This window comes from Acomys russatus, chromosome 12 (assembly GCF_903995435.1).
Source record: "Acomys russatus chromosome 12, mAcoRus1.1, whole genome shotgun sequence".
Lineage (NCBI taxonomy): Eukaryota > Metazoa > Chordata > Mammalia > Rodentia > Muridae > Acomys > Acomys russatus.
The window spans coordinates 12679737-12704550 of record NC_067148.1 but is presented as its reverse complement, the minus strand read 5'-3'; the positions used below and the strand labels follow the sequence as shown (position 1 = coordinate 12704550).

Below are 24814 nucleotides of genomic sequence, written 5' to 3'. Positions count from 1 at the left end.
TATTTACTTAATGTATTTTTTCTTTGTATTCTTTAATATTCTTTCTCTGGAAACCAGATTTTAATGGTATGCAGATTCAGCCTTCTTTATTTTAATATTGTTTACTCTTATTTCTTAGTACTATAGAGATGTGTATAAGCACTCTGATCAGTTGTAAGCTGATAACACAACATTATGCTGCTATCCACTGAGTTTACCTGAAAATTACCAGAGGAAGTGCTTTTACAAATCTAAGTAGCAAAGATCAATAAACTTACAGTAACAGTCAGCTGTTTACGCACCCCGTGATAGAGGATAGAAAATGCAGCAACTGAATCTATATGTAAACTTAAGCCGGATACACACAGTAACTTCCCAGTAACAGTGGTGTGACAGGTCGTTTTATCCCACTGGATTCATGTATGCTTTACCATGAAAATGGAAGGAACACACAGGAAAGTAGCTTCTTATCTTCCCAGATACAGCCTCCGAGACTGCCTCTGCTGTGCACTGCAGCGAGCTTGAAGAAGTTCAGGTAACCAGCTCCTAACCAGCAGCCCAGCTTAAAGTGCATCTTTACCGTGTCCTCTCACCACAAGCTTGCTTATTGACCTCCTCCTCCTCTGTCTCCTGTGTTTGGATTGGCTCTCAGACTTGCATCTGCTGTTTTTTCTAGCAGCAGCTGCAAGATTCATTTGCTGCTTTTTCTCCTGCGGTGTATTGCTGAATTTTTTAAAACTTCAGACATGGGCTGTGTGTGCGTGAGAGTGTCATGCACACACATATCTCTAGTCAGGAGTATTTGACATTTTCTAAAGAGTAAATTCTATATACCCTACCCCTGATTTTGCATTGTCTTAACATTTAAGCTTTGCTTATTAAAAATTATTTGTTTTATGACTTTCCTTTTAGATTGTAAGCTCTTCATGGGCAGTAGTCATATGTGTTATGATTGTTATTTCCCTAAAATATAATATTCTATTATGTATGTAATGAATATTTAATAGCTATTATGTGCTTGGGATGTGGCTCTGGGGTTAAGTGTAAATAAATAAGCAAGTATTTATTAGAAAATAATGAAATACGAAAGATTCTAAAGTTTTTAGATTTAGTACTCAAAAGGTATGAAAAGTGTTCTCACTTAAAAAAAGATAGACTTTTTTAAAAAAGGTATTCAGACTCTTCTGTATTGCCGTGCTTTATAGTAGCACATGAGACCTTGAAGTCATGGATCAAAATGGAAATAGAAGCTGAGAAATCCAGTCTCAAGACTTTAGCATTCATTATAATTATGAAGTTGCTAGGCCAGGTCTGCATCCTTCCTTTTTACTATCAAGTCAGAAGCTTCTAATCATGCATTCAGACTTTTGAGAACCCAGTATAATAAATTCTGAAGACCCTCAGAACTGTGCTGCGCTGCAGTCACAGTCGGGTGCACTTCAAGTCCTGGTTTGTTACGCCATGAAGCATCATCAGCTGTGCTACCAAGATGCTATTTCAGAGAACGGCCACACACTTTGTTTAATATGAATTGAACTTAGGATAGTCTGGAAAAAAATTTATTTAAAGACATGAAAGTCATTGATATGAACTTCTAGAAGTTTAATTTTACATGTCATGGCTACCTTTGTTACAACTTGACTTTTAACTGCTTTATTTTTCTTTTTTCATCTTAATAGACCTTAGTCACTCTAGCACTTTTTCCATTTTGAGCCTCCACTCTTGAGTCCCCTCCGTTTGATTTTATATTTTCTTTGAATCCGTACTGTCGCCTTCCACCTTTCTGAGATAGGTGTGCATGTGTCTGACTGTCCGCTGTCTCTGCTTCCCATCTCCCTGCAAATGTGTAGGGCTAATATGCATGAGTACCGAGACCTCAGCTCGGTCCTGGGACCTACGCACTACCACTGAGCCGTACCTGCCCACCACACTTCTATAAAACAAAGCAAAACCTTCTTTGACTTTTCCTTCTGTTAGCTACCTCACCCCTCTGCTGCTGTTCCCAAGTAGACTTAGAACAATTTTACTCCTTATTATCTGTCTTATTGGTCCCGTTTCTTCACCTCACATTATTTCTCCTACTCGAGTTAGGCTTAAGTTTCTGTCATGTCATTCAAAATGCTCTCTAGTGTCTTCATCACATAGTCTGTCTCAGTAACTATGTCAAAGCAGTGTTTGCTTAACGTAGGAAAGGAGTAAGTTGATCCTAATTAGGCCTTTGTAAGCCACAGATGACCGTTGTTATCACTGGTGTGTGGGTGATAGTACCATTTAATGGGCTTGGTTTGTTTGAGACATGACCCCATGCAGCTGTGTAGCTGAGAATACCTTTGCACTTTGATCCTCATGCCTCTGCCTACCAAGTGCCACCATTTCTCATTTTCATTGAGAACTTCAGAAATAGTAGCATGATACAAATGCTTAGAGTTAAATATCTTAATAGATAGCAACGGCAGGTTTTTAGTGGTCAATTTTGTAGTTGTATTTGATTAAAAGCTGCTGGATTACCAGTACCTCCCACCTTTAAAAATAACAGGGTCAAGCCTGGTGATGGCATACACTTTTATACCCAGCACTTTGGAGGCAGAGGCAGGCAGATCTCTAAGTTCTTTTTGTTTGTTTGTTTGTTTTTATTTTGTTTTGTTTTTTCGAGATCAAAGTTCTGCTGGCCTCTGCCTCCCTGTGTGCTGGGATTAAAGGTGTGTGCCACCATGTCCAACTCGGATCTCTGAATTCAAGGCCAACCTATTCTATAAAATGAGTTCCAGGATAGCCAGGACTACACAGAGAAATCCTGTCTCAAAATAAAACACACAAACAAACAAAAAAATGGAGTCATAACTTTGGAACCTCTTTTTCTTTAGTATACTCATAGTGGCTTCTTTGCCTGATACTTTCTACTAAGCTGAAGAAAATCCATTATTTGTATTTAAATAGCTGAGGCATTTTCTAAGAGTTCATAACACAAACTGTTGTAAAGGGCAAAAGTAAAGATCATTCATGGTTTAGAGAGGCTAAGCTGAATAAAAGTTTTAGCAAAGATTAAGTGATCAAAGAAAATACATTCTCAGTATAATTAAATATTATTAAACTTTAAGTGGTTAAAATTTTTTTAAATGGAAGTTAATGCCTTCATAACAAACTTACTGTGATGATATCACAAGCCACAAAATTTTAGAGAAAGCAGTCTTTGGAAAGTCGTTTACTAGAAGAAGAGCAAATCAAAGAGTATGGATTTTTAGCAAATAATATTTCGAAAAGTGCACAGTCTTTAATTGCTCAGAGCAGTGCTGTTATCATTTCCAGATACAGGGTAGTGATTCACTGTTTTCAAAATTATTGGTACTGTTGGGCGTGTGATGCATACCTTTAATCCCAGCACTCGGGAGGCAGAGGCAGGAGGATCACTATGAGTTTGAGGCCAGCCTGGTCTACAAAGCAAGTCCAGGACAGCCAAGATAACACAAAAGAAATCCTATCTCAACAAACTTAAAAAAAAAAAATGGCACTATGTCTAGTATAGTACTGGTAATTTATCAGTCTTTACCAATATTTTAGCATAAGAAACATGTTAGAGCCGTACATGGTGGCGCATGCCTTTAATCCCAGCACTCAGAAGGCAGAGGCAGGCAGATCTCTGTGAGTTCGAGGCCAGCCTGGTCTACAAAGCAAGTAGGACAGTCAAGGCTACACAGAGAAACCCTGTCTCGAAAAAACAAGAAAGAAAGAAAGGAAGGAAGGAAGGAAGGGAAAAAAGATGTTAGTTTAGAAAACCAGTTTGATGTTAGAAAACCTTCATTTAAAATCCTCCTCTGCCACTAATTTCTTGGCACACTTTATGATTATTCTAAACATCGGTATCAGGAGATAATTTTTTTTTTTTTTAACTTTTAAAAATACTTTTAAGGGCTGGAGAGACGGCTCAGGTAAGAGCATCTTCCAGATGCTCTTCCAGAGGTCCTGAGTTCAATTCCCAGCACCACATGGTGGATCACAACCATCTACACCCTCTGATGCATGCAGATAGAGCACTCATTCATATATATAAAATAAATACATAAAGACTGCCACTAGCAAAAATACTTTTAAATTTTGCCCTGATTTTTATTTGTCTTAGAGAGTTGAATATTTACTAGACTAGGGCAAGTATGTATTTGTGAACTTTTTAAGCTTTAAAGTTGTTCTTCAAGAATAAAGGTCAGCTTCTCTAAATATTAACTGTACAATTGGCATAGAGTTGTTGACAGTTTTACAACTGTAAACGTAGTGACTTCATTCAAGAAAACTGAAATATTAAAACCACAACCTTCTAATATAGATCTGAATATAAATATTTCACTTAAATAGAGGTAAGTATATGAAGTTACTAACTATTGCTCCTTTTTTAGCAATTAAATTTTAATATGAAAAATTTAGTTTCTCACCAGTTTTTATATGCAGTTAAAAGTTAAAAGTTAACCAGGCATGTAAAGTCTATAGTTAATAGGAGTGAAACCATTTTAAATCATCAGTATGTAGAACTGCTCATTTTTTTTAGTTTTCAACATCATTTCATGTGGTAATGCAAGAATGATTAGTCATTTAAACACTGAAAAACTCAATTGGTATATACTTTTTTCCCTTTCAAAATTGTGTGTGTTTGTGCGTGCGCGCGTGCATATGTGTGTGTGTGTGCACCAGCCAGCAGTAGATCTTGAGCACTGCTGTCCAGCACTCTCCACCTGGTTCCTGAGGTAGAGCCTCTCACTGAACCTGGAGCTTGCTGTTACATACAGCCCAGCTGGTTGGCCAGCAAGCCCTAGGGAATCTGTTTCTCTCCCCCTCCCCTATGCCCTGCTATGCTCAGGTTTTATGCAGGGGCTGGGCATCTGAACTCAGGTCGTCATGCTTGTTCAGCAGGGACTTTACCCACTGAGCCATCCTCCTAGCCCCCAAGTCTTTTAAGTAAATATAACTAGTGACATCTTAATGTTTTTATCTCCCTTGTATGTATTTAAAATATATTAGTTAGAATTTTGGATGCCTACATCAAATGTTTTGTAAAATGAGCGGTATATAATTTAAGTCATGGCTTTACTTGAAATTTGAAGTTATTTTAATTAAGAAGACATTTCATAAAATGGAAGATGGGCCAGTGAGACTATTCAGTGGATAAAGGCAGTCGCTACAACCTGAGTTGAATCTCTAGAACTCATACAATGGACGGAGAGCACCAGATCCCACAAAGTTGTTCATTGACTTACATACGTGTACCATGCTATTAAAGTGCCTGCACATACATGCATACATACACAGATGTAAAAAAAATTAAAATAGAGACCAGAAGGTTTTGATAAGAACAGAAAGAAAACCCACCAAGTATAAATACAGTGAGTGCATTGGCAAACAGATTTATTATCTAAAAAATTTAGTAGCATAGCACACTAAAAAGTATAGTGATAGTTTATGGTACCAAAGTGCTTACAGTTAGTGGTTTGGCCAGGTTAATATGTAGTCTATTAAAGGCTTTGTTGAATTAACTCATATATGGAGGAATTAATAGTGAGAATTTATTTTTTTAATATTATAAAGATGCATTTGCCTTTTAAGAAATGCAGTTACAGATCAAGCAATGGAAATCATATTGCTGTTTTTCTTTTAGCTCCTGGAGCCTGTCTGCCACCAACTGTTTGAGCTCTATCGTAGCTCTGAAGTCCGACTTAAGAGATTCACACTGCAGTTCCTGCCTGAATTGATATGGGTTTACTTGCGACTTACAGTTAGTCGAGACAGACAGAGTAATGGCTGCATTGAAGCACTTCTCCTAGGAATTTATAATTTGGTGAGTTGAAAGTGATAGGTTAGGGAATTTAATATTTTTAAATCCTCTAAAATATCTGAAGATTGTTTAGAGTGAAACAAATTGAAATATCTATTAAATGATTTTTGAGACAAATACAAACATTTGAGCTAAATACAAAATAATGCAAACATAAGGTTTTTTTTATAAAGTTGTTGAAGATATAATTGGTATCATTGTTAGATCAGATGACTTACTTTTATTTCATTTCACCAGTGTCTATGAATGCCTTTATATAAGAAACAAGTTGGATTCTGTGAATTCAAGGCCAGTCTGGTCTATAAAAAAGTCCAAGGCTACAACAGAGAAGCCCTTTCGGGTTAGGGAGAAACAAATTAGATACTGAGACGAGCTACCTGCTTTAGGGAAACTCCTACCTCAGAAGGCATATTCATAGATGACTAATAATGCAGAGTGTGTATAGAAAGGGCATGAGAAATTGAAATATTAGCCAAAGTTACTATAGCTTTCTGGAGGAAATGGCTTCTGCGATTAGGGATAGGTGAGATTTTAGGAAGAAGTACTTGTCTTAGGGTGTCTATTGCTCTGATAAAACTAAAAGCAACTTGGGGAGGAAATGGTTTAATTCACCTTACAGTATTTTTGTAGTCGTATCATCTATGGAAGTCGGCAGAAACTCAAGTCTAGAACCTGGAGGCAGGCACCGAAGCAGAAGCCATGGGGGAGCGCTGCGTCCTGGCTTGCTCCTCAAGGCTTGCTCAAGCTGCTTTCCAGGCCACCTAGGATGGGCTGGGCTGGCCCTCCCACATCAATCATTGGCCAAGAAAATGCCACACAGGTTTGCTCTCACGCATCCTGAAGGAGACATTTCCTCAAAGTTCCTCCTTCCCAATGACTCTAGCTTGTGTCAATTGACATAATGCTGCGAAGCACAGGAATCAAATGAGCAAAACAAAAGGAAAGCTTACTTGTGTCAATGCAGATGAAAAGCACAGGATATATATATATGTTCTTTTATTTTTGCTTTTGTTTTTGTTGTTAGCATTTTTGTTTTTGTTTCTCCCTGTGTAGCTTAGGTGGGCCTCAGACAGTATGTAGTTCAGGCTGCTCGTGACCTCTTCACTTGATCCTAGGTCAAAAGGCCTCATTCTTCACCTTCTTGCCTTAGCCTCAAAAGGCTAAGATTGCAGACAAGCACCACTGTGCCAGCTAGAAAACCTTTTCTGTTTTGGAAGATGGGGTCTTATTATGTAGCTTTGGCCAGCCTGGAACTCAGTACATAGAGGAGACTAGCCTTTAACCTACAAAGATGGTCCTTTGTTTCTGCCTCCTGAGTGCTGGGATTAAAGATGTGTACCACCACAGCCAGCAGGGAAGCCTTTGTGATGGGAAGAGTTCAGGCTTTCTTTACTGCGTTCCCTGGGAAAGCAGATGGGAGACTTTTGAGAATTGTGTTATATCCTGAAAGGAGGGATAGAATGGTGCAGCAAATTTCACAATTTCATCATTTGTAACAGTTGAATAACATTTCTTTGGGTTTATGTATCCCATTTTCAGTGTCTGTCCCTCAGTTGGTTGACATCTAGGCTGGTTCCAGTTCTGGCTGTTATAAACAGAGCAGCAGTGAACACGGATGAGCCAGTGTCCCTGTAGTAGGATATTGAATCTTTTCTGTGTATGCCCAAGAGGGTGTGGCTGGATCTTGTTATAGATCTGCTTTTAAATGGGACCTCATAAAACTTAAAAGTGGCTTTTTAGGGGCTGGAGAGGTGGCTCAGAGGTTAAGAGCACTATCTTTTCTTTCAAAGGTCCTGAGTTCAATTCCCAGCAACCTCATGGTGGCTCACAGCCATCCATAATGGTTTTGAGATCTGGTGCCCTCTTCTGGCATGGAGGCACACATGCGAGCAGAATGCTGTACAAATAAATAAATCTTGTTTTTTTTTTTTTTTTTAAAGTGGCTTTTTAAATAAAAAGCTAATCTGATTTTAGCTTACCTGATTGTTTATGAGACAGGATCTCAAATATTGTAGTCTGGCTTCAAACTCTGTACAGCCGAGTCTAGCCCTTTAACTTTAGATCTTTCTTCTACCACCCATGCAAAAGTTTGCAGCAGCATATCTGGCTCTGTTTTGTTTTGTTTTGTTTTTTAATTCTTTGTGGCTCCTTAAACTCTGACTCTCTACTATAGGGTGTGTAAGAGCAGTTTTCTGTATATGGGTTTCATGCCAATTACGTATTACTAAGAAAAACAGAAAGCAATGGGGCAGTGAGATGCAGCAGTGCTCATTCCTCATGCAAGAACTACTGCTACCTACTGAGCAGAGGTGACACACAGGAGAAACGAAGGGCATCAGCACTCCTTTCTTTTCTTTTTCTTCCTCCAAGAGAACAAACACTGTAAAACGTGTAGCCAGGTATGGTGGCACACACTTTGTACCCCAGCACTTAGGAGGCAGACCTCTGTGAGGTCAACACCAGACTGGTCAGAACAGCCAGAGCTCATAGGGAGACCCTATTTCAGAAAACTTAAAATTACAAAGAACTGGATGTGGTGACTCATTCAGGAGTCTGAGGCAGGATTTTGAGTTCCAGGTCAGTCTGAACTACGTAACAAGTCAGGCTGCAGTACTACATGAGACTCTCTCTGTCTCAAAAGGGGAAAAAAAGGAGGAGGAGGAGGCAGGCCTGGTGACACACATTTCTAATCCTAATATTCAGTAAACTGAAGCCAGCCAGGACTGCATAGTGCATGCAGGCCCACCCTGGCTACTGAGGGAAACATGCAAACATGAACACAAAAGGAGTCTCTTACAGTTCAGTAGCAATTACTAAAATATGTCCATTTCTTGACTACTTACACTAATATTGCCAACACATAGCTTACTACAGTCAGTAGTTTATTACTGAGGGATTATAAATATCTTTTCATCGGGGCTGGAGAGATGGCTCAGAGGTTAAGAGCACTGTCTTATTCTTCCAGAGGTTCTGAGTTCAACTCCTAGCAACCACATGGTGGCTCATGGGCATCCATAATGTGATCTTAATCCCTCTTCTGTTGTGTATATATAATAAGTAAATAAAATCTTTAAAAATAAATAAATATATTTTAATCAAGATTCATTCTTAAAATACTCTCATTATGAAAATGGTAATATAGTACTGGATATTTGAATAAGTTTGTTTATGGTAATTATTTCACAAAGAAAATGTATCAAAACTTCACTTCATAGACTAGAAACTTATATAAACTCTACCAGTTATGGCTTGGTAGAGCTGGGGAATGCTTCATTTGTGTTAGAATAATGTGTTTTTCTTATTTTAGTAAGTGTGGGTCTCTTGCTATAGTTACATGTATTCAGCCATGTTTCTACCAAAAGATCTGATCAACTTTTTTTTCCATCTAAGGTCTAATCACTTTTTTTTTTTTTTTTTTTTTTTTTTTTTGGTTTTTCAAGACAGGGTTTCTCTGTGTAGCCTTGACCATTCTGGACTCACTTTGTAGACCAGGCTGGCCTCGAACTCACAGCAATCCGCCTGCCTCTGCCTCCCGAGTGCTGGGATTAAAGGCGTGCGCCACCACGTCCAGCGGTCTAATCACTTTTAATCTTCCTGTTCTGTGTGCACCTGCTTCTTGCCTGGCTGTCATGTTGGAGCTGGTGTAGTGTAATTTGTGCTCAACATCTCTGTGGGTAACAGCTGTGCCATAAATGTATACCAATTTGCTAATAAATTGAAAGGGTATGCTAGGGTAATAGTATATTTATGTACTCTTGTTTCTAAAACTCTCCCTCAGTTACCAATGGTATATTCTGTAAATTAAGGAAGTTATTATTTATTTTGCTGAAGACTTACTATTACATTGTTTTGTACATTTTTTACTACAGGAAATTGCTGATAAAGATGGAAACAATAAAGTGCTGTCTTTCACTATTCCTTCCTTATCCAAGCCTTCAATATACCATGAAGTAAGTAACATTGGGAAAATGGAATGTTTGTTTCAAATTATGTTGAGAAAGAGACAAAAATTATTTTGCCAGAGGTAAATGCTGTAAATACTTCATTTTGTTTCTGTTTTTGAAACATGATCTTTTGTAGCCCAGGCAGGTCTCAAACTCACCAGGTGGTCAAGGGTGACCTTGCACTTGTGAGCCTGCTTGCTCCTACCTGCCCAGCGAAAGGGTTGCTCCACCAGGCAAGGGTTCTAATATGCAGTCTTCTCCTTCTGTTGTGAGCTGAGATGGCTCCGTGGCTAAGAGCACTAACTGTCCTCCAGAGACATGCAAGTTCAATTGCCAGCACCCAATGGTGGATCACAGCACCTGTGAGTCCAGTGCCAGGGTATCTGACACCCACTCCTGGCCTCAGGGACACCAGGCATGCCCCTGGCCCACCTATATACAGGTGAAACACTCACACATATTCAGTGTGGGGGGGGGGGAGGGCGAAGGGAGGGAGGGAGAGAGAGAGAAAAGGAGGGAAGGGAAAAGAAGGTAGGTAGGTATTGGGCCAGGCCAGTCACCAAATGTGACAAACCTGAGTTTAATCCCTGGGACCCACATAGTGGAGGAGAGAACTGACGTCCACAAATTGTCCTCTGACTTCAGTATGTGCATACACTCACATTAAATAAATTAACTAAGAGTAGATACTGTGTTTGACATCAAGGGAGTTAGTATTTAATGGAAGAATTTCCTCTAATTCTTGCCTATTCATTTATTTTCCCTCACCAGTATCATTTTCAGTTTTTAAAATGAATTTTCAAAAAATTATGTCTCCATATTTTTTGGTGATTATCTTTGTTAGACTGGTTCATTTGTATTATTCTTTAGGAAAGTAATTACTCAGAAGGGTGCTAATACAATATAAAGAAGTGCTACTGCACACTTTAGATGGTCAGTAATGCATTTGTTTTGCTTATATTTATTCCACTGAAGAATATGAGAACACTCATTATTATATAGATAAAAGTTGCTGTTGATCTGAGCTCTCTTTAGTAATAGTAAGAAACTGTGTTAAGAATCAAATTTATGGGGCTGGAGAGATGGCTCCACGGATAAGAGCACCTTCTGCTCTTCCAGAGGTCCTGAGTTCAATTCCCAGGAACCACATGGTGGCTCACAACCATCTATACTGAGATCTGATGCAGTATACTGAGATCTGGTGTGCAGGCACACATGCAGACAGAACACTGTATATGTAATAAATAAATCTTTTAAAAAATAAGAATAAAATTTATGGTTGTTATTGGCCTTTGATGCATCAGATTGTGAACATTTAAAAAGTTTATCCTAAAAATTATATTCCATTTCAACATCCATTACCCTGTTTGTCTTGTAGCTCAATGTAGCTATTCGTTTTTAAATTAATTCCCCTGAGACTTTGTTTTGCATTGGAATAGTATGTTTCCTATTTAACCAGGATTCATTTTAATATAGAATATCTTTAAATAATGAATTTTAATTGTTATTTGTATTGTGTTATGAAATAAAATGGGAGGTAGTGACATTAATAAATGTCACTTGACAATAAACTTGAAAAACATAAAATCAATTGTGTAAATATTAAGGAGATTTGATCATAGTTTTCAATACTGTTTATTTTATAGAATTATAAAATAAATATAACTATATTTATAGTCTGTGTTCTAGAATACAAATGAAAATAAATGGCTTTCTTTTAAACCTTAGTGTTTTCAGCAGCTTTTCTATTTTCTAATACAGAGTAATTCAACATCTTAAAAAATGAAGTTGTATAGTTCAAATTTTATGTGTCTTCTACACAAAGTCTCCACAAGAAGGCATAAAATGTCATTGAAGAACAGAGAAAGCTTACTTCGGACTACATTTTATTTAAACAAGATTAAATATGACTACATGATACAGACTTTTACTTGATTGTGGAGACATTGCCTCATGCTGTATCTTTTCTTCTATAGCCCTCAACAATTGGATCCATGGCTTTGACGGAAGGGGCCTTATGTCAGCATGATCTCATCAAAGTTGTTTATAGTGACCTTCATCCTCAGAGAGAAACATTCACTGCACAGAACCGGTAATGGTCTCAATATACAGTAGGGGCTAGAGAGATGACTCAGCGGATAACCACTGGCTGGTTTTCTAGAGGACCTGGGTTCAATTCTCAGCACCCCGTGGTGGCTCACAACCACCTATAACTCTGGCTCCAGGGCATCTAACTCTCTCTTCTTGTTTTCAAGGGCACCAGGCATGCATGTGGTTCACATACATACATTCCAGCAAAATACTCAAATATATAAAATAAATTTTGAAAAAAAATATGAACTACATAACAACAATGGTAAATTTATGGATAATGGCTAAATATAATTACTTCATTTCAAGCTTGATGTGAATACAGTCTAAAAATTAAAATATAGTATAGTATAGATGAAGCATCTTTGTCTGAAAAAAAAAATCACAAATCTGAAACATTTCAAAGTCTGAAATCTGGTGGGCACCATCATGGTAGCACACAAGTAGACAATCTACATATAGCTTGTGTGACTGGGACACAGGTGAAATGCAAGTGCACTAAAATACTATGTAAAATTACATTCCAGCTGTGTGTGTACAGTACATATGAAATATAAGTGTGTATTTCTAAAATATACTTGGGTCTTATCTCCAAAGAAGACACACATTACAAAATCTGAAACATTTCTGGTCCTTGGCATTTTGGATGAGAACTCTTCAGTCATTTTTATGAACTTAATACATGAACATTGCATCTACAGCACTCCTCCCCTCTCTTAACTCTTCCAGTGTCCCGCCTCCCATATTAATAATGTCTTTAATTATTGTTATAGGTATGTGCATATGTATATACATATGTACACATGTGTATATATAATCTACTGAATTCATTTGCTTGCTTATACATGTGCCCAGGGCTGACCACTTGGGATTGAACAGTCTATTTTGGGGCTTGTCCATGGAGAAAACTGATTTACCCTCACTCAGCAGCCATTGCCTGCTTGAGGCTGTAAATCTAGGGTGGTACCTCAGGCTGGTCGGCACCTTGTTGTATCACTGTGTCTTGTCCATAATCAGACTCCTCCCCTGTCCCCACTGTACTATAAATCACTTCTGCTGCTTGAGGAAATTTACTGCTTACAGAACAGTTGAGCTAATTCTATTAAACAAGGTTAATATACCTAATCGAATACATGTAACAGGGCTGGAAAGGGTACCTGCTCCATAGTTAAGAGCCCTTACTGCTCTTGCAGAGGCCTGGGGTTCAGTTCCCAGTACCCACACTGCAGCTCACAACCACCTGTGCCTCCAGTCTCAGGGCATTAATGCCCTCTTCTGACCTCTGTAGGCACCAAGGATGCATGTGGTACACAGACACACGTACAAGCAAAATACCAATAGCACAAGATAGTAAGTAGTAAAAACTCCTCATCTCACCAGCCCCTGATGTCTATTTTCTGATCCTAGTGTTAATGAGAGAGATTTCATTGGAGTGTTGTGGAAGATTTTTGCTAAATATATTATTTATACTTTTTTGGGGGGTGGGGTTTGGGACAAGGTCTCTCTGTGTAGCCTTGCCTGTCCTGGGCTCACTTTGTAGACCACACTGGCCTTGAACTCACAGAGATTCCACCTGCCTCTGCTGGGATTAAAGCTGTGTGCCACCATGCCCAGCTGCAGTATAATATATACTGTGAAGTATCTTACAAATAGACATAGTTATACCCCAAAATTAAATATGCTTTACTTCCACACAGTTCATTAATAAAAACTGCTGCTATCTGTTCCTCCTCACTTCATTCTCCCTTTTCAAGACGTAATGACTTTTGCCAGTGGTTCTCAACCAGGGTGTTCATCACTTCCTCCATTTACCATTTAGCAATCAATATGGAAGATTGATTTGATTAATAGAGCTGGGTGGAGAGAGGGCTGTGGTGCATCTGGTGGACAGAGGCTAGGAATGCTGTTCAGCACCCAGAAGTTCCTGCAGGACATCATATGCCCTGGAACTGGGGTTGTTGGTGCTTGCGAGCTGCCATGCAGGTGTGAGAACCAAATCTAGAAGACTAGCAAATGCTTGTGTTTACCGAGCCATCTCTCCAGACCCTTGATCTAATTGGGTTTTCAGTTTTGGGTTGGTTGGTTGGGTGGGTGAGTGGGTGTTTCGTTTTGCTTTGTTTTTGAGACAGTCTCACTGTGTAGCCATGAGTGGCCTGGAACTTAAGACAGACCAGGCAGGCCTCAAACTCACAGACATGGGCCTGCTGCTGCCTCCTGAATGCTGAGATTTAAGGTGAGCTCCACTACACCCAGCCTTAAATTATTTTTTCTTTTTTGGTTTTTGAGACAGGCTCTCTCTACATAGCCCTGGCTATCCTGGAGCTTACTCTGTTGACAAGGCTGGCCTTGAACTCACAGAGATCCATTGGCCTCTGCCTCCTGAGTGTTGGGATTAAAAGCATATGCTACCCACGCGCAGCCTTAATATGTTTATTGATGATAGAAAGGGCTGTGGCTCATAAGAAGAACAGAAACAGACTATTGAGGAGGATACTGTAGACACCTGATTAAGAAATCATGATGATTTACATTAAGGCAATATATAATCAGTTCGTAAGTAAATAACTTACTGTTGTCTCTGCTGGAAGTGAATGACTGTGGTCATCTGTGTTATCTTTTTAGGTTCGAAGTCCTGAGTTTTCTCATGCTGTGCTATAATTCAGCAATTGTGTATATGCCTGCTTCGTCCTACCAATCTCTTTGTCGACTGGGCTCCAGGTGAGGAGAGTAACTATTACCGCCCATGTACACAGGTGTTTGCCAGGCTATGGTACTTTCTGAGGCAGTAGTCAGTTAAGCTTCTACAGGAATGAACATTATTTTAAGAGCCTGGAGAAACGGCTCAGCAGTTAAGAACATTTACTGCTCTTGCACTTGACTGGGGTTCACTTCCCAACACCTACCTAGTAGCCTGCAACTATCCTCAACTCCAGTTCCAGATATTCCAGTGTCCTCTTTGGGCTTCTGTGGGTACTGCACTCACATAATTGTACATACATACATGCAGGCAAAAACAAAGCCTCCAAACACTCAACAGAATATTTCTTTCTTTTTAAAAAAGGATTTATTTATTATTTGTACAGTATTCTGTGCTCATGTGTGCCTGCATGCCAGAAAAGGGGACCAGATCTCATTATAGATGGCTGTGAGTCACCATGTAGTTGCTGGGAATTGAACTCAGGACCTTTGAAAGAACAGACAGTGCTCTTAACCTCTAAGCCATCTCTCCAGCCCCAACAGAATATTTCTTAGCTCAACAAGTTAGTTCAAGTGTATATTAATTTAGAATATATTACTATATTACTTCACAATTTCTAAGAAGTTCGGCTTGGCTGAAATTTAAATATTACCTAGAAAAAATATTTAAGTAGTATAAATTGGGTTAGGGTCACAGAATTTCAGTTCTGAGCTTATGTATTCCAAGTAACCTTTCAGTTCAGAAGCTGAGTCTCCCCACTTCCCACTCTCACTGCCCAGAGTTAAATCATACATAGTCCTAACCGGGCAGTGGTACTACTCACCTTTAATCGCAGCACTCAGGAGGCAGGGGCAGGGTGATCTCTGAGTTCAAGGCCAGCCTGGGCTACAGAGTGAGTTCCAGAGCAGCCAGGAATAAACAGAGAGACCCTGTCTCTGGAGAAGAAAAACAAATCATAAAGTCTCTTTCTTTTGCTACACAACAAATTCTTGGCCCAGCAAGAAGCCTCCATGAATAAAGGTCTTGTTGAGAAACCCTTAAAAATGTGAATTCAATCTCCAAAATTCTAATTACAAACTTGGATGTGCAGTGGCACATGCTTGTAATCCCAGTACTTGGGAGGCAGAGGCAGGCAGATCACTGTGAGTTCAAGGCCAGCCTGTGTACAAAGTAAGTCTAGGACAGCCAAGTCTACACAGCGAAACCCTGTCTCAAAAAACCCAACCAGCCACCCAAACAAACAAACAAGCAAACTTGAATGCAGTTGCTTGCATTCATAATTCCAGCACTACTGCAGTTGGATTCAGGAAGCTCTTATTGTTGGATGAAGTAGAGTGGCAGAAATAACAGCTCATTGGAGAGAAGAACTGAGTCCCCAGAAGTTGTCTTTTGGCCTCCATGAACACATGCACACTAAGCAATTTTTAAAGAGGAAAAAAACAGTTTTCACAATTTTAGCAGCTTATAACATCACACATTTATTATTTCATAGTTTTTATGAGACAGGAATGTAGGCATGGCTTGCCTCTGCTTAGAGTGTTTTGTTTTTTCCTTCCTGAGTCTCATTCACTCTGTGGGTCTGCCTGGCCTGGAACTCCCTATGTAGGTCAGGCTAGCCTCCAACTCACAAAAATCTGCCTACGTCACCTCCTGAGTGCTGGAATTAAAGGCATGTGCTACCACACCTGGCAGTGTCTTTTAAGCTATAGAAAGACATAAGGAAGTGATAAGGAAGTGTAAGTCTTCCAAGGCTTAGCACTTTTGGCAGAACTCTGTCCCTGTAGCTGTAGGGTTCTAGGTTTACTCATCTCGTTGGCTGTTGCTGGAGTCCATCCTCACTCTCATGACACACGGGCCTTGTAACGTGGGCAGCTCATGACATCACAGCTTGCTTCTTCAAAGCCAGAGCAAACTGAGTATCCAGCATGATCTGTTGCTTTAGGACAGTTATGCACATGACATACAAATAGTACACATAGTGTGCGTGGAGTCCTTTCACCTTTGTCTCCTCGTGTTGGATAGATCAAGTCATAGTTCCCACCCTCTGTGGGTAGAGTAGACACAGCATAAATGCCAGAAAAGAAGGCTCACAGGGATGGAGAATGTGAGGGGCGCCCGGGTTCACAGTGCTGCTCTGGTACTGAGAGGAGCACAGCCTTGATTGTCACAAGCTCATTAGTTTGGATAATCTAAACTATTCATTAGTCTAACCTACATAATCCATAACTTTGAGTTTATAAAATATCTTAAAATGGAGTCTATAATTTTATCCCGCTTATAATGTTAATGTGAAGAAACCTTCTTTTCTGTAATGTAGAGTCTGTGTCCTCTGAGAACTTTTAAAAACTTTGTTCTGAACCTTGAACTTGGTTGTTTTTGTTTTTGTTTTAATTCAAGTTTTTTCATCCTTCCTTAACAAATGACTGTTTTTAGTGTGTGGCTATTGATATGATAAAATCATTGGGTTATCTTAAACATATAAAAGTATGACTACCAAGCTGGGCAAGGGTGGCACATCTTTTGATCTCAGTTCTTGGGAGGCAGAGGCAGACGGATCTCTGAATTCGAGGCCAGCCTGGTCTACTGAGTGAATTCCAGGACAGCCAAGGCTGCACAGAGAAACCCTGTCTTGAAAAACAAAAAACGAAACAAACAAACAAACAAAAAAGTATAAATACCACAGTAATTTGATATCTACTATTGCCCATTAGAGAATAAATGAGCAAGCGCTTGTCTTTACCAGTCTGGTTTGTTCTAGTGGTACACTTCTTCATAGGTGAGACTGGACTAACATTGATTGTGTGGCTTCCATTCCATCTCTTGAGTGCTGGGGTTATAGGCATGTGCCAACAATTCTATTGATATAATGCTATTTTCAACTCGTGATATTTTTATTACATTATATTCTACATATAATTTTTAATTGATTAATACAAGGCACTACAATTTTTCTTCTGAATTTACTATTATAATTAACCTGATAAATTTATTAATATAAACACACTATAACTTGATATAATGTTATAGCACTGTATATTAAAATATAACTTTTGGAAGCACCTCAGTGAAATGAGAGGCATTTGTTTATGATATTTTGAGTAATAGTGGCTTTAATAGTCTTTGTTGTCACTGTCTGCAGAGATGATAGCATCTCCTATGTGGCATTATGACCATTCTTATACCCCTTGTAAACCATAAAATCCTCAAAAGAGGGCCAAGAAGTTCATTTGGCATCCAGCTAATATGATAAAATTGAGTATAATTGAGAACACACTGACATATACAACAGAGTGCAGAAAAGATTTGAGGGCAAGGTTGGTTATAGGAAAAATAATCTCACTCTTTAATCCTAGCACTCAAGTGACAAAAGTATGTGGATCTCTATGAGTTTAGGGCTAGCCTGTGCTACATAGAAAGTTCTAGGCTAACCAGGGTTGCATAGTAAGGACCCTGTCTCAAAAGGAAAGAAAGAAAAAAAAAATAACGTTCATGCTACCCAGTAGCTCCTGGAAGTCTTTGGTCTACAGTATCAGGGAGCAGAGGTGCTGCTGATGTGGGGCAACACATCTTGCTGTTGCTCACGCTGTTTCCAGTGTGGAAGGACAGCCTCACTGGCCATGAGAGTCACCAGTCTCAGTATTCACTACATAACAGAAAATGAATAGATAATAATTGTGCACATTTAATTTTGCGTAAATAAAAACCAAATAAATAATAGTGGCCTCATGAACAACAGTATTTTGAAATGTTGTTTTTAAGATTCATGTACTATCTAGTAATTACCCAATACAATCTAGGATGGATAAAAGCTGTGTATTCATGTGTTTGAGAGAGAGAAGGGGAAAAGGATGTCTGTGAGAGAGGCTGTTAGCTATTTGGGGAAGCTTAGTACTTTTGTGTAGTCCACTAGACTACATACTCTATGAATAAAGGCATGTTTTAAACAAATTAAAAACCAACGCCTTCTACCTGTTCATGACTCTGGCATTTAGCAGGCATCAATAGCTTAGGGAATGAATCGTTAAATTTATAAATTTAGCCAATCAAGAAATCACACGTTAACTATTGTATTTTCCTAGGGTTTGTGTGAGTGGGTTCCCACGGCAACATGAGAAACAGTGGAAGGAACTCTGTGGTCGAATAGTATTAGACCCTGAATTTATGGTGCAACTTCTCACAGGAGTTTACTATGCCATGTAAGTAGAAAGAAGATGGATTCTTCTGCAAACAGGAACATTTTATATTTCTTTTTCCTCATCATAGAATCTTTTGTTTCATGATAGACATGTTATTTTTTCAAATATAATTTCTATATAGTACTTTAAAAATAGCCAATTAATAATATGACTAGTAATAAAATTAGAGCCATCTTAGTAATTTTTAGGTTTTCTTTTCTTTTTTGAAAGATGTATTTATTATGTATTCAGTGTTTTGCCTACATGTTGGCCTGCAGGCCAGAAGAGGGCACCAGATCTCATTATAGATGGTTGTGAGCCACCATGTGGCTGCTGGGAATTGAACTCAGGACCTTCAGAAGAGCAGCCAGTGCTCTTAGCCTTTGAGCCATCTCTCTAGCCCTCAAATTTTAGGTTTTCTATATGGAAAACTATTTTGTTTCTATATAGTTCATTATCATGATTTTCATGAATACTTTAAATAGATTACTCTGAATAACAACACATAGTAAAAAAGCGATTTGCAAGTGCTAAAGATGAGAGATATCTGTTAAAAGTACTAAATGATCCATCCCATAGGTATAATGGACAGTGGGACCTTGGCCAGGAAGTACTTGATGACATCATTTATAGAGCTCAGCTAGAACTCTTTTCCCAGCCACTCTTGGTAAGTTTTTATATATATTTATGTACTTTTTTCCATGAAGAATAGAGTTTTTCTGAGGTCCTAGTTCTGAAGATACGTTGTCTCTTCTTTTTTTTTTTGGTTTTTCGAGACAGGGTTTCTCTGTGTAGCCTTGGCCGTCCTGGACTCACTTTGTAGACCAGGCTGGCCTCGAACTCACAGTGATCCGCCTGCCTCTGCCTCCCGAGTGCTAGGATTAAAGGCGTGCGCCACCACGCCCGGCATGTTGTCTCTTCTTAAAGATCAAAATGTTGCTATGGGGCAGAGGGTAGGGAAGGTATTGATAAATTGAAAAATGAAATGTTTTAGTTAGGGGGACAGTCTCTGAGTTTGAGGCTAGCCTGGTCTACAGAGTGAGTTCAGGACAGCCAAGGTTACACAGAGAAACCTTGTCTCCAAAAAAAAAATCCTTAACAAAAGAGAAAACCAAGTTGAACATAGTAGTTTACACTGGTAGTACCAGCACATGGAAGCCATCGAGGAAGGAAAGAGGAAGTGGTCCTCAATGATGCAGCAAGTCCCTGGCTTCCTAGACTCGTTAGCGAGGCTGTTAAAGAGAGGACAGCCACAAAGGTTTATTCAGATGTATAGAAAAAGAAAGGCTGTCAAGTTTAAGTGAAATCTCCATGTTGTTATTATAATCAAATCTAGGACAATTTAGAAATGGAGCAGTCACGAAGGGATTTTATTTACATAAACATGTAAATTCTAAATCATTACCTTTATATTAAAAAGTAAAGTTAGGGTCAGACAGTGGTGGCACTCAGGAGGAAGAGGCAGGAGAATCTTGATTGCAGACCAACTTGGTCTATAGAATGAGTTTCAGGACATCTGGGGTTACGCAGAGAAATCCTGTCCCAAAAAACAAACAAAAAAAATGTAAAATGAATATGTAGTACACAGAAAGAAAAATATTCTCTGTATGCATAAGACAACCCCAATTATACTCTTACTGTTCTAAAGAGTTCATGCTTCCCTGTGTGTAGGCCCTGTGAGATGACTCAAGATAGAGGCACTTGCCGCCAAGCCTGACAACCGGGGTTCAGTCCCAGAACCCACATGGTAGAAGGAGAAAACTGACCCCCACAAGTTGTCCAATGATCTCCGTACTCACACCATGCTATATTCACACACACAAATAAAAAGTAAGTGTAAAAAAAATCAAATACAATGTTGGGCCAGCATTATGACCCAGCAAGTAAAGGCACTTCCTGTTCAAACATGTCACCTTGAATTCTATGCCCAGGTGGAAGGAGAGGACCGACTCTATAGAACTTTCTCCTGACCTGCACACGAGCGTTGCAGCAACCCTCCACACACATATTATTCATGCATGCACATACACAGTAATGAAGTGTAAAGGGCAAATGTAAGATGCAATAGGGGAAGATGAAGCATTCTTTATGAATCTAACCATCTCTTTGCAGAAGCAGCTTGGCAATGAGTGTTTATTTTCTTAGTCTCTTTACCCCATTTCCAGCTTTATATCTATGGAAACTAATACCTTAAAAGAATATTAGAAAGGGCTGGAGAAGTGGCTCCGTCACTAAAATTACCGGCTGCTCTTGCAGAGGACCTGGGTTTGGTTCCCAGCCCCACACAGGGGCTCACAGCCGTCTGTAAGTCCTGTTCCAGGAGATGTGATGCCCTCTTCTGGCCTCTATGGCCTCCAGGGATGCGCATGGGGCATTGAATGTACATGCAGACAAAACACCCATACAAATCAAATTAAAAATTCCAGAAGTATAACATTACAGTTACTTTTATTTTTTGGTTTTTGGATTTTTGAGATGGTTTTTCTCTGTGTAGCACTGACTGTCCTGGAACTCACCTTATAGACTAGACTGGCCTTGAACTCAGAAATCCACCTGCCTCTGCCTTCTGTGTGCTGGGAATAAAGACATTTGCCGCTGCCAACACCTGGCCTACAGTGTTACTTTAATTACAAAGAAATAAAAGTAGTCTAAATGTTCCCATAACAGAGAACAATTGAAGTGCTATATTTCCTTAATGAAATTGTATATTTGAGAGAAAAAAATAGTAACTTATGTTAGGTAGGAAAGTATATATGCATTTTAAGTCTACATGAGAAAGAGAACACAAGGTACGAGTTCTAGGTAACTTGACTCTATATGGGCCTCTCTCTTCTTTCCTCCCCTTCTTAGGTATCCCAGTCTGGCTTTGAATTTCTAATTCTGTCTTGGTCTTCCAAGTGCTGTGATTACAGGTGCCACCATACTTGACTTGCTTTTGCAAGCTTTCTGTAGTGGGTTTGTGATGCTTAACATGCTTACGTATTTTCTACTTAGGGTAGTTTTTAAAGCTATTTTATTTATTTATATAATTTAATTTTAAGCTCAAAATAAATTTACTAATGTGTAGCATTTTTCTTATATCTAGAGCTATATGCAAAACAAAATAGAGAAACAGGCATCCTCTATATATTGCTGACAAGGGCTTAGTTTAGAGAGAGCTGTACTTATATCCATCAAGCCTTGAGACAGCTTCCTACTGTAGGTCTGTGTGGGTAGACCAGATTCCAGGTTGCTGCATCCTCCCTGTGCTTGTCAATGTGCAGAAGGAAGGACGGCCATTCCTCTAGCTCAAAGGCTTCGCTGTAATACTACATACTGGTTAAGAGACACACCAGCCAGATAGCAATTGTTTACCAGTCAGGTTTCCCAGGCTCCTCCTTAGAAGCATAGGACACAGCATCAGCATGCCTTTAGGGAAAACTTTTTCCGCATGGAGACACAGGCATGCAAAAAAGTGTACTGTTTTAGCTCAGATTAAGTTTTTTGCTATTTATCATATGAAAAAACAGGAACTTTTAAAAACTCACATCTTGGTTACAAATATTAAACATTTTTCTTTGGAATAGTCTTTCCTTTTGAAACTCAGCAACATCAAGAATCCAGTAGGGGGTACTGGAGAAATGGCTCAGAGGTTAAGGGCACTGCTTATTCTTCCAAAGATTCTGAGTTCAATTTCCCAGCAACCACATGGTGGCTCACAACCATCTACAATGAGATCTGGTGCTCTTTTCTGGGTGTGCAGGCACACATATGAACAGAATACTGTATAAATAATAAATAAATATTTTTAAAAATGCAGTAGAGTATATTAGTCATATTTTAATAACAAATTTCTATTTGAAAATCCTGCTGAAAGAATATATAACTTTAAAAGTAAATATTTTGACACATTTTTAAAATGTTATATTCTACAACTTTATATGTTACACAAGCTGTACATGTTCAAACATAATGGAAACATCTGGCCAGGCATGATGGCGCACACTTTAATCCCAGGACTCAGGAGGCAGAAGCAGGTGGATTGCTGTGAGTTCAAGCCAGCCTGGTTTACAAAGAGAGTTCCAGGACATCCAGGGCTACACAGAGAAACCTGTCTCAAAAAAATAAAAATAAAACAAAAACAAACAAATAAAAAATGAAAACATGCATTATAAAATAGGTACAAATTGTATGTTTATTGTAAGTTTGTAAAGACTTATATTATCATTTTAGGTGGCTAATGCCATGAAAAACTCATTACCATTTGATGCACCTGATTCATCACAAGAAGGCCAGAAAGTACTTAAAGTGGAAGTCACTCCAACAGTGCCGAGGATTTCTCGGACTGCAATTACCACAGCTTCAATCCGCCGTCACAGATGGAGAAGAGAAGGTAAGTGTGCAATTCCTCTAGTTGACTCATGGATTCAACTTGTCACTGCTTATACAGCATGTCCTGAAGCTTGATAGTCACTAATGCTCCATGCATTAAAGTAAAACATTTTCATTTAAAAGATGGTATGAGAAATGTGATAGTGCTTAGTTATTTTATGTAACTATATCTGTTTATAAAGTAGGAAGATGTTAGACTATTCTATTAATGTTAAAACGTAAAATAAAGCCTAGCTAAAAATTTGTCTTTTTAAAAGGCTAGTAAAAAAAAAAAAAAAAATAGGGGAGCAAGTTGCTTTAATCCTATTATCTCAAAAAAGGTACATGTATGAGCACTGTGGGAGAAAACAATATGATTGGTCAAACTAACAGTGTTATACAAGCTTTACATTAAAAAATTAGTTCTTATTTTTGAATTTTTATATTTGCTTTTTCTTTTTTCCTAAGAGCTGAACCCAGCAATACTTTGTAGACATGTGGTACTTAATAGTCAACTGTCTTGCCTAGAAGACATGGTCATTCTAATGACCCCGATTTTTCTGTCCTGTTCATTTGCAATCCTCACATTGTTCATTTGCTGCCTTATGTGTGTGCAAGCAATGCACACACATGTAACTATATAGATAGTGTCTGTGTTAATATCATATCCATATATACATTCTCTTGTCTGCCTGGGTCAGAGTGCTCAGAAAAGAATAGAGCAGCACAAAAGTACTAAAATTTTATATGTTGAATCCCAGATGGCTTTGACTTCTCAAACGAGGCTGACTCGAGTATTCCTGGCTCCCCGACCCAACACGGCTCCACTGACGTAGGGATCAAACGTGTGCAAGAGGGGGAGGTGCTGGTTCGCAGGACCCCTGAGCACGGCTCGCCGGAGCCCAACTCAGCAGCAGCCACAACAGAGGGTAGGACAGAGATGAGGAGGCAGAAGTCAGTGAGGCAGTTGCTGGAGAAGGATCCTGGCTCTGTCCCCATGCAGAGCACCTTTTCCATTCTAGTGTGTCTCCACTACCCCTGGGTGGACTAGCTCCTCTTTGCAAAGCAACCCTCCTCCCTATATGCCTAGCACCAGGTTAGGTACAATCTTCAGTTGCCATTTGTGCTGGCCTGGAGTCTGCATCCCTGTGTCAAACAACAGCTTGGCATGGCTACTAACAAGGCAGGGGCCTGGATGACAAGGTGTGCAAATGCTTGAAGTTTTCATTACTGAGCATGTTTATTCTGCCATTAGGGAAAATGCACCCAATGGTCCCAAGCCTTACTAGTCAATAGTAATGTGTGCACATGATGAAATCATCATTCCTTAACATATAAGCACATTGAAGAGATTGAAGTGGAGCTGGCATTTATCTGTTTTCTGTGGGTGTCAAGTTAATAAGTATTTCCAGTCTCTTACAGAGAATGCGGGTATTGATTGGCTTCTCATCAGCTGGATTAAGCTGTGTAGTAAATTGCTGACATCGTTTCTCTATAAATATGCTAGCCTGGAGCATACTACACTTCACGGTTTTTCTTATAGACACTGGTTATAGCTCCTGGATGGAAGTGAAATGTGTTATTGACAGATCAGGTACAGAGGGGATCCCTTGTTTCTACAAGGTGGATATTTGCAAATAAGAACCCAGTGCCCCATCACTACCTATAAAAGAACACTTCTCTCTGATGAGAAAGTACCTGCCTGCTGCTTTATATGAAGTGCCGTATGAGTTAGCTTTGTGGAAAAGAGAACGGCAAC

At 39.1% G+C, this 24814-nt stretch overlaps 1 protein-coding gene across 1 annotated transcript in view; it reads left to right on the top strand.

The window, feature by feature from the left end:
- The window catches only part of Hycc2 (hyccin PI4KA lipid kinase complex subunit 2), a 31705-nt gene that overhangs the window by 1002 nt on the left and 5889 nt on the right, over positions 1–24814 (top strand). The window contains exons 2-10 of the mRNA XM_051154529.1: positions 459–514; positions 5621–5800; positions 9667–9747; positions 11718–11833; positions 14455–14550; positions 18610–18726; positions 19285–19372; positions 22918–23077; positions 23817–23984. Coding sequence (XP_051010486.1) covers positions 459–514; positions 5621–5800; positions 9667–9747; positions 11718–11833; positions 14455–14550; positions 18610–18726; positions 19285–19372; positions 22918–23077; positions 23817–23984 — 1062 coding nt within the window. The remainder of the gene's footprint in view (positions 1–458; positions 515–5620; positions 5801–9666; positions 9748–11717; positions 11834–14454; positions 14551–18609; positions 18727–19284; positions 19373–22917; positions 23078–23816; positions 23985–24814) is intronic.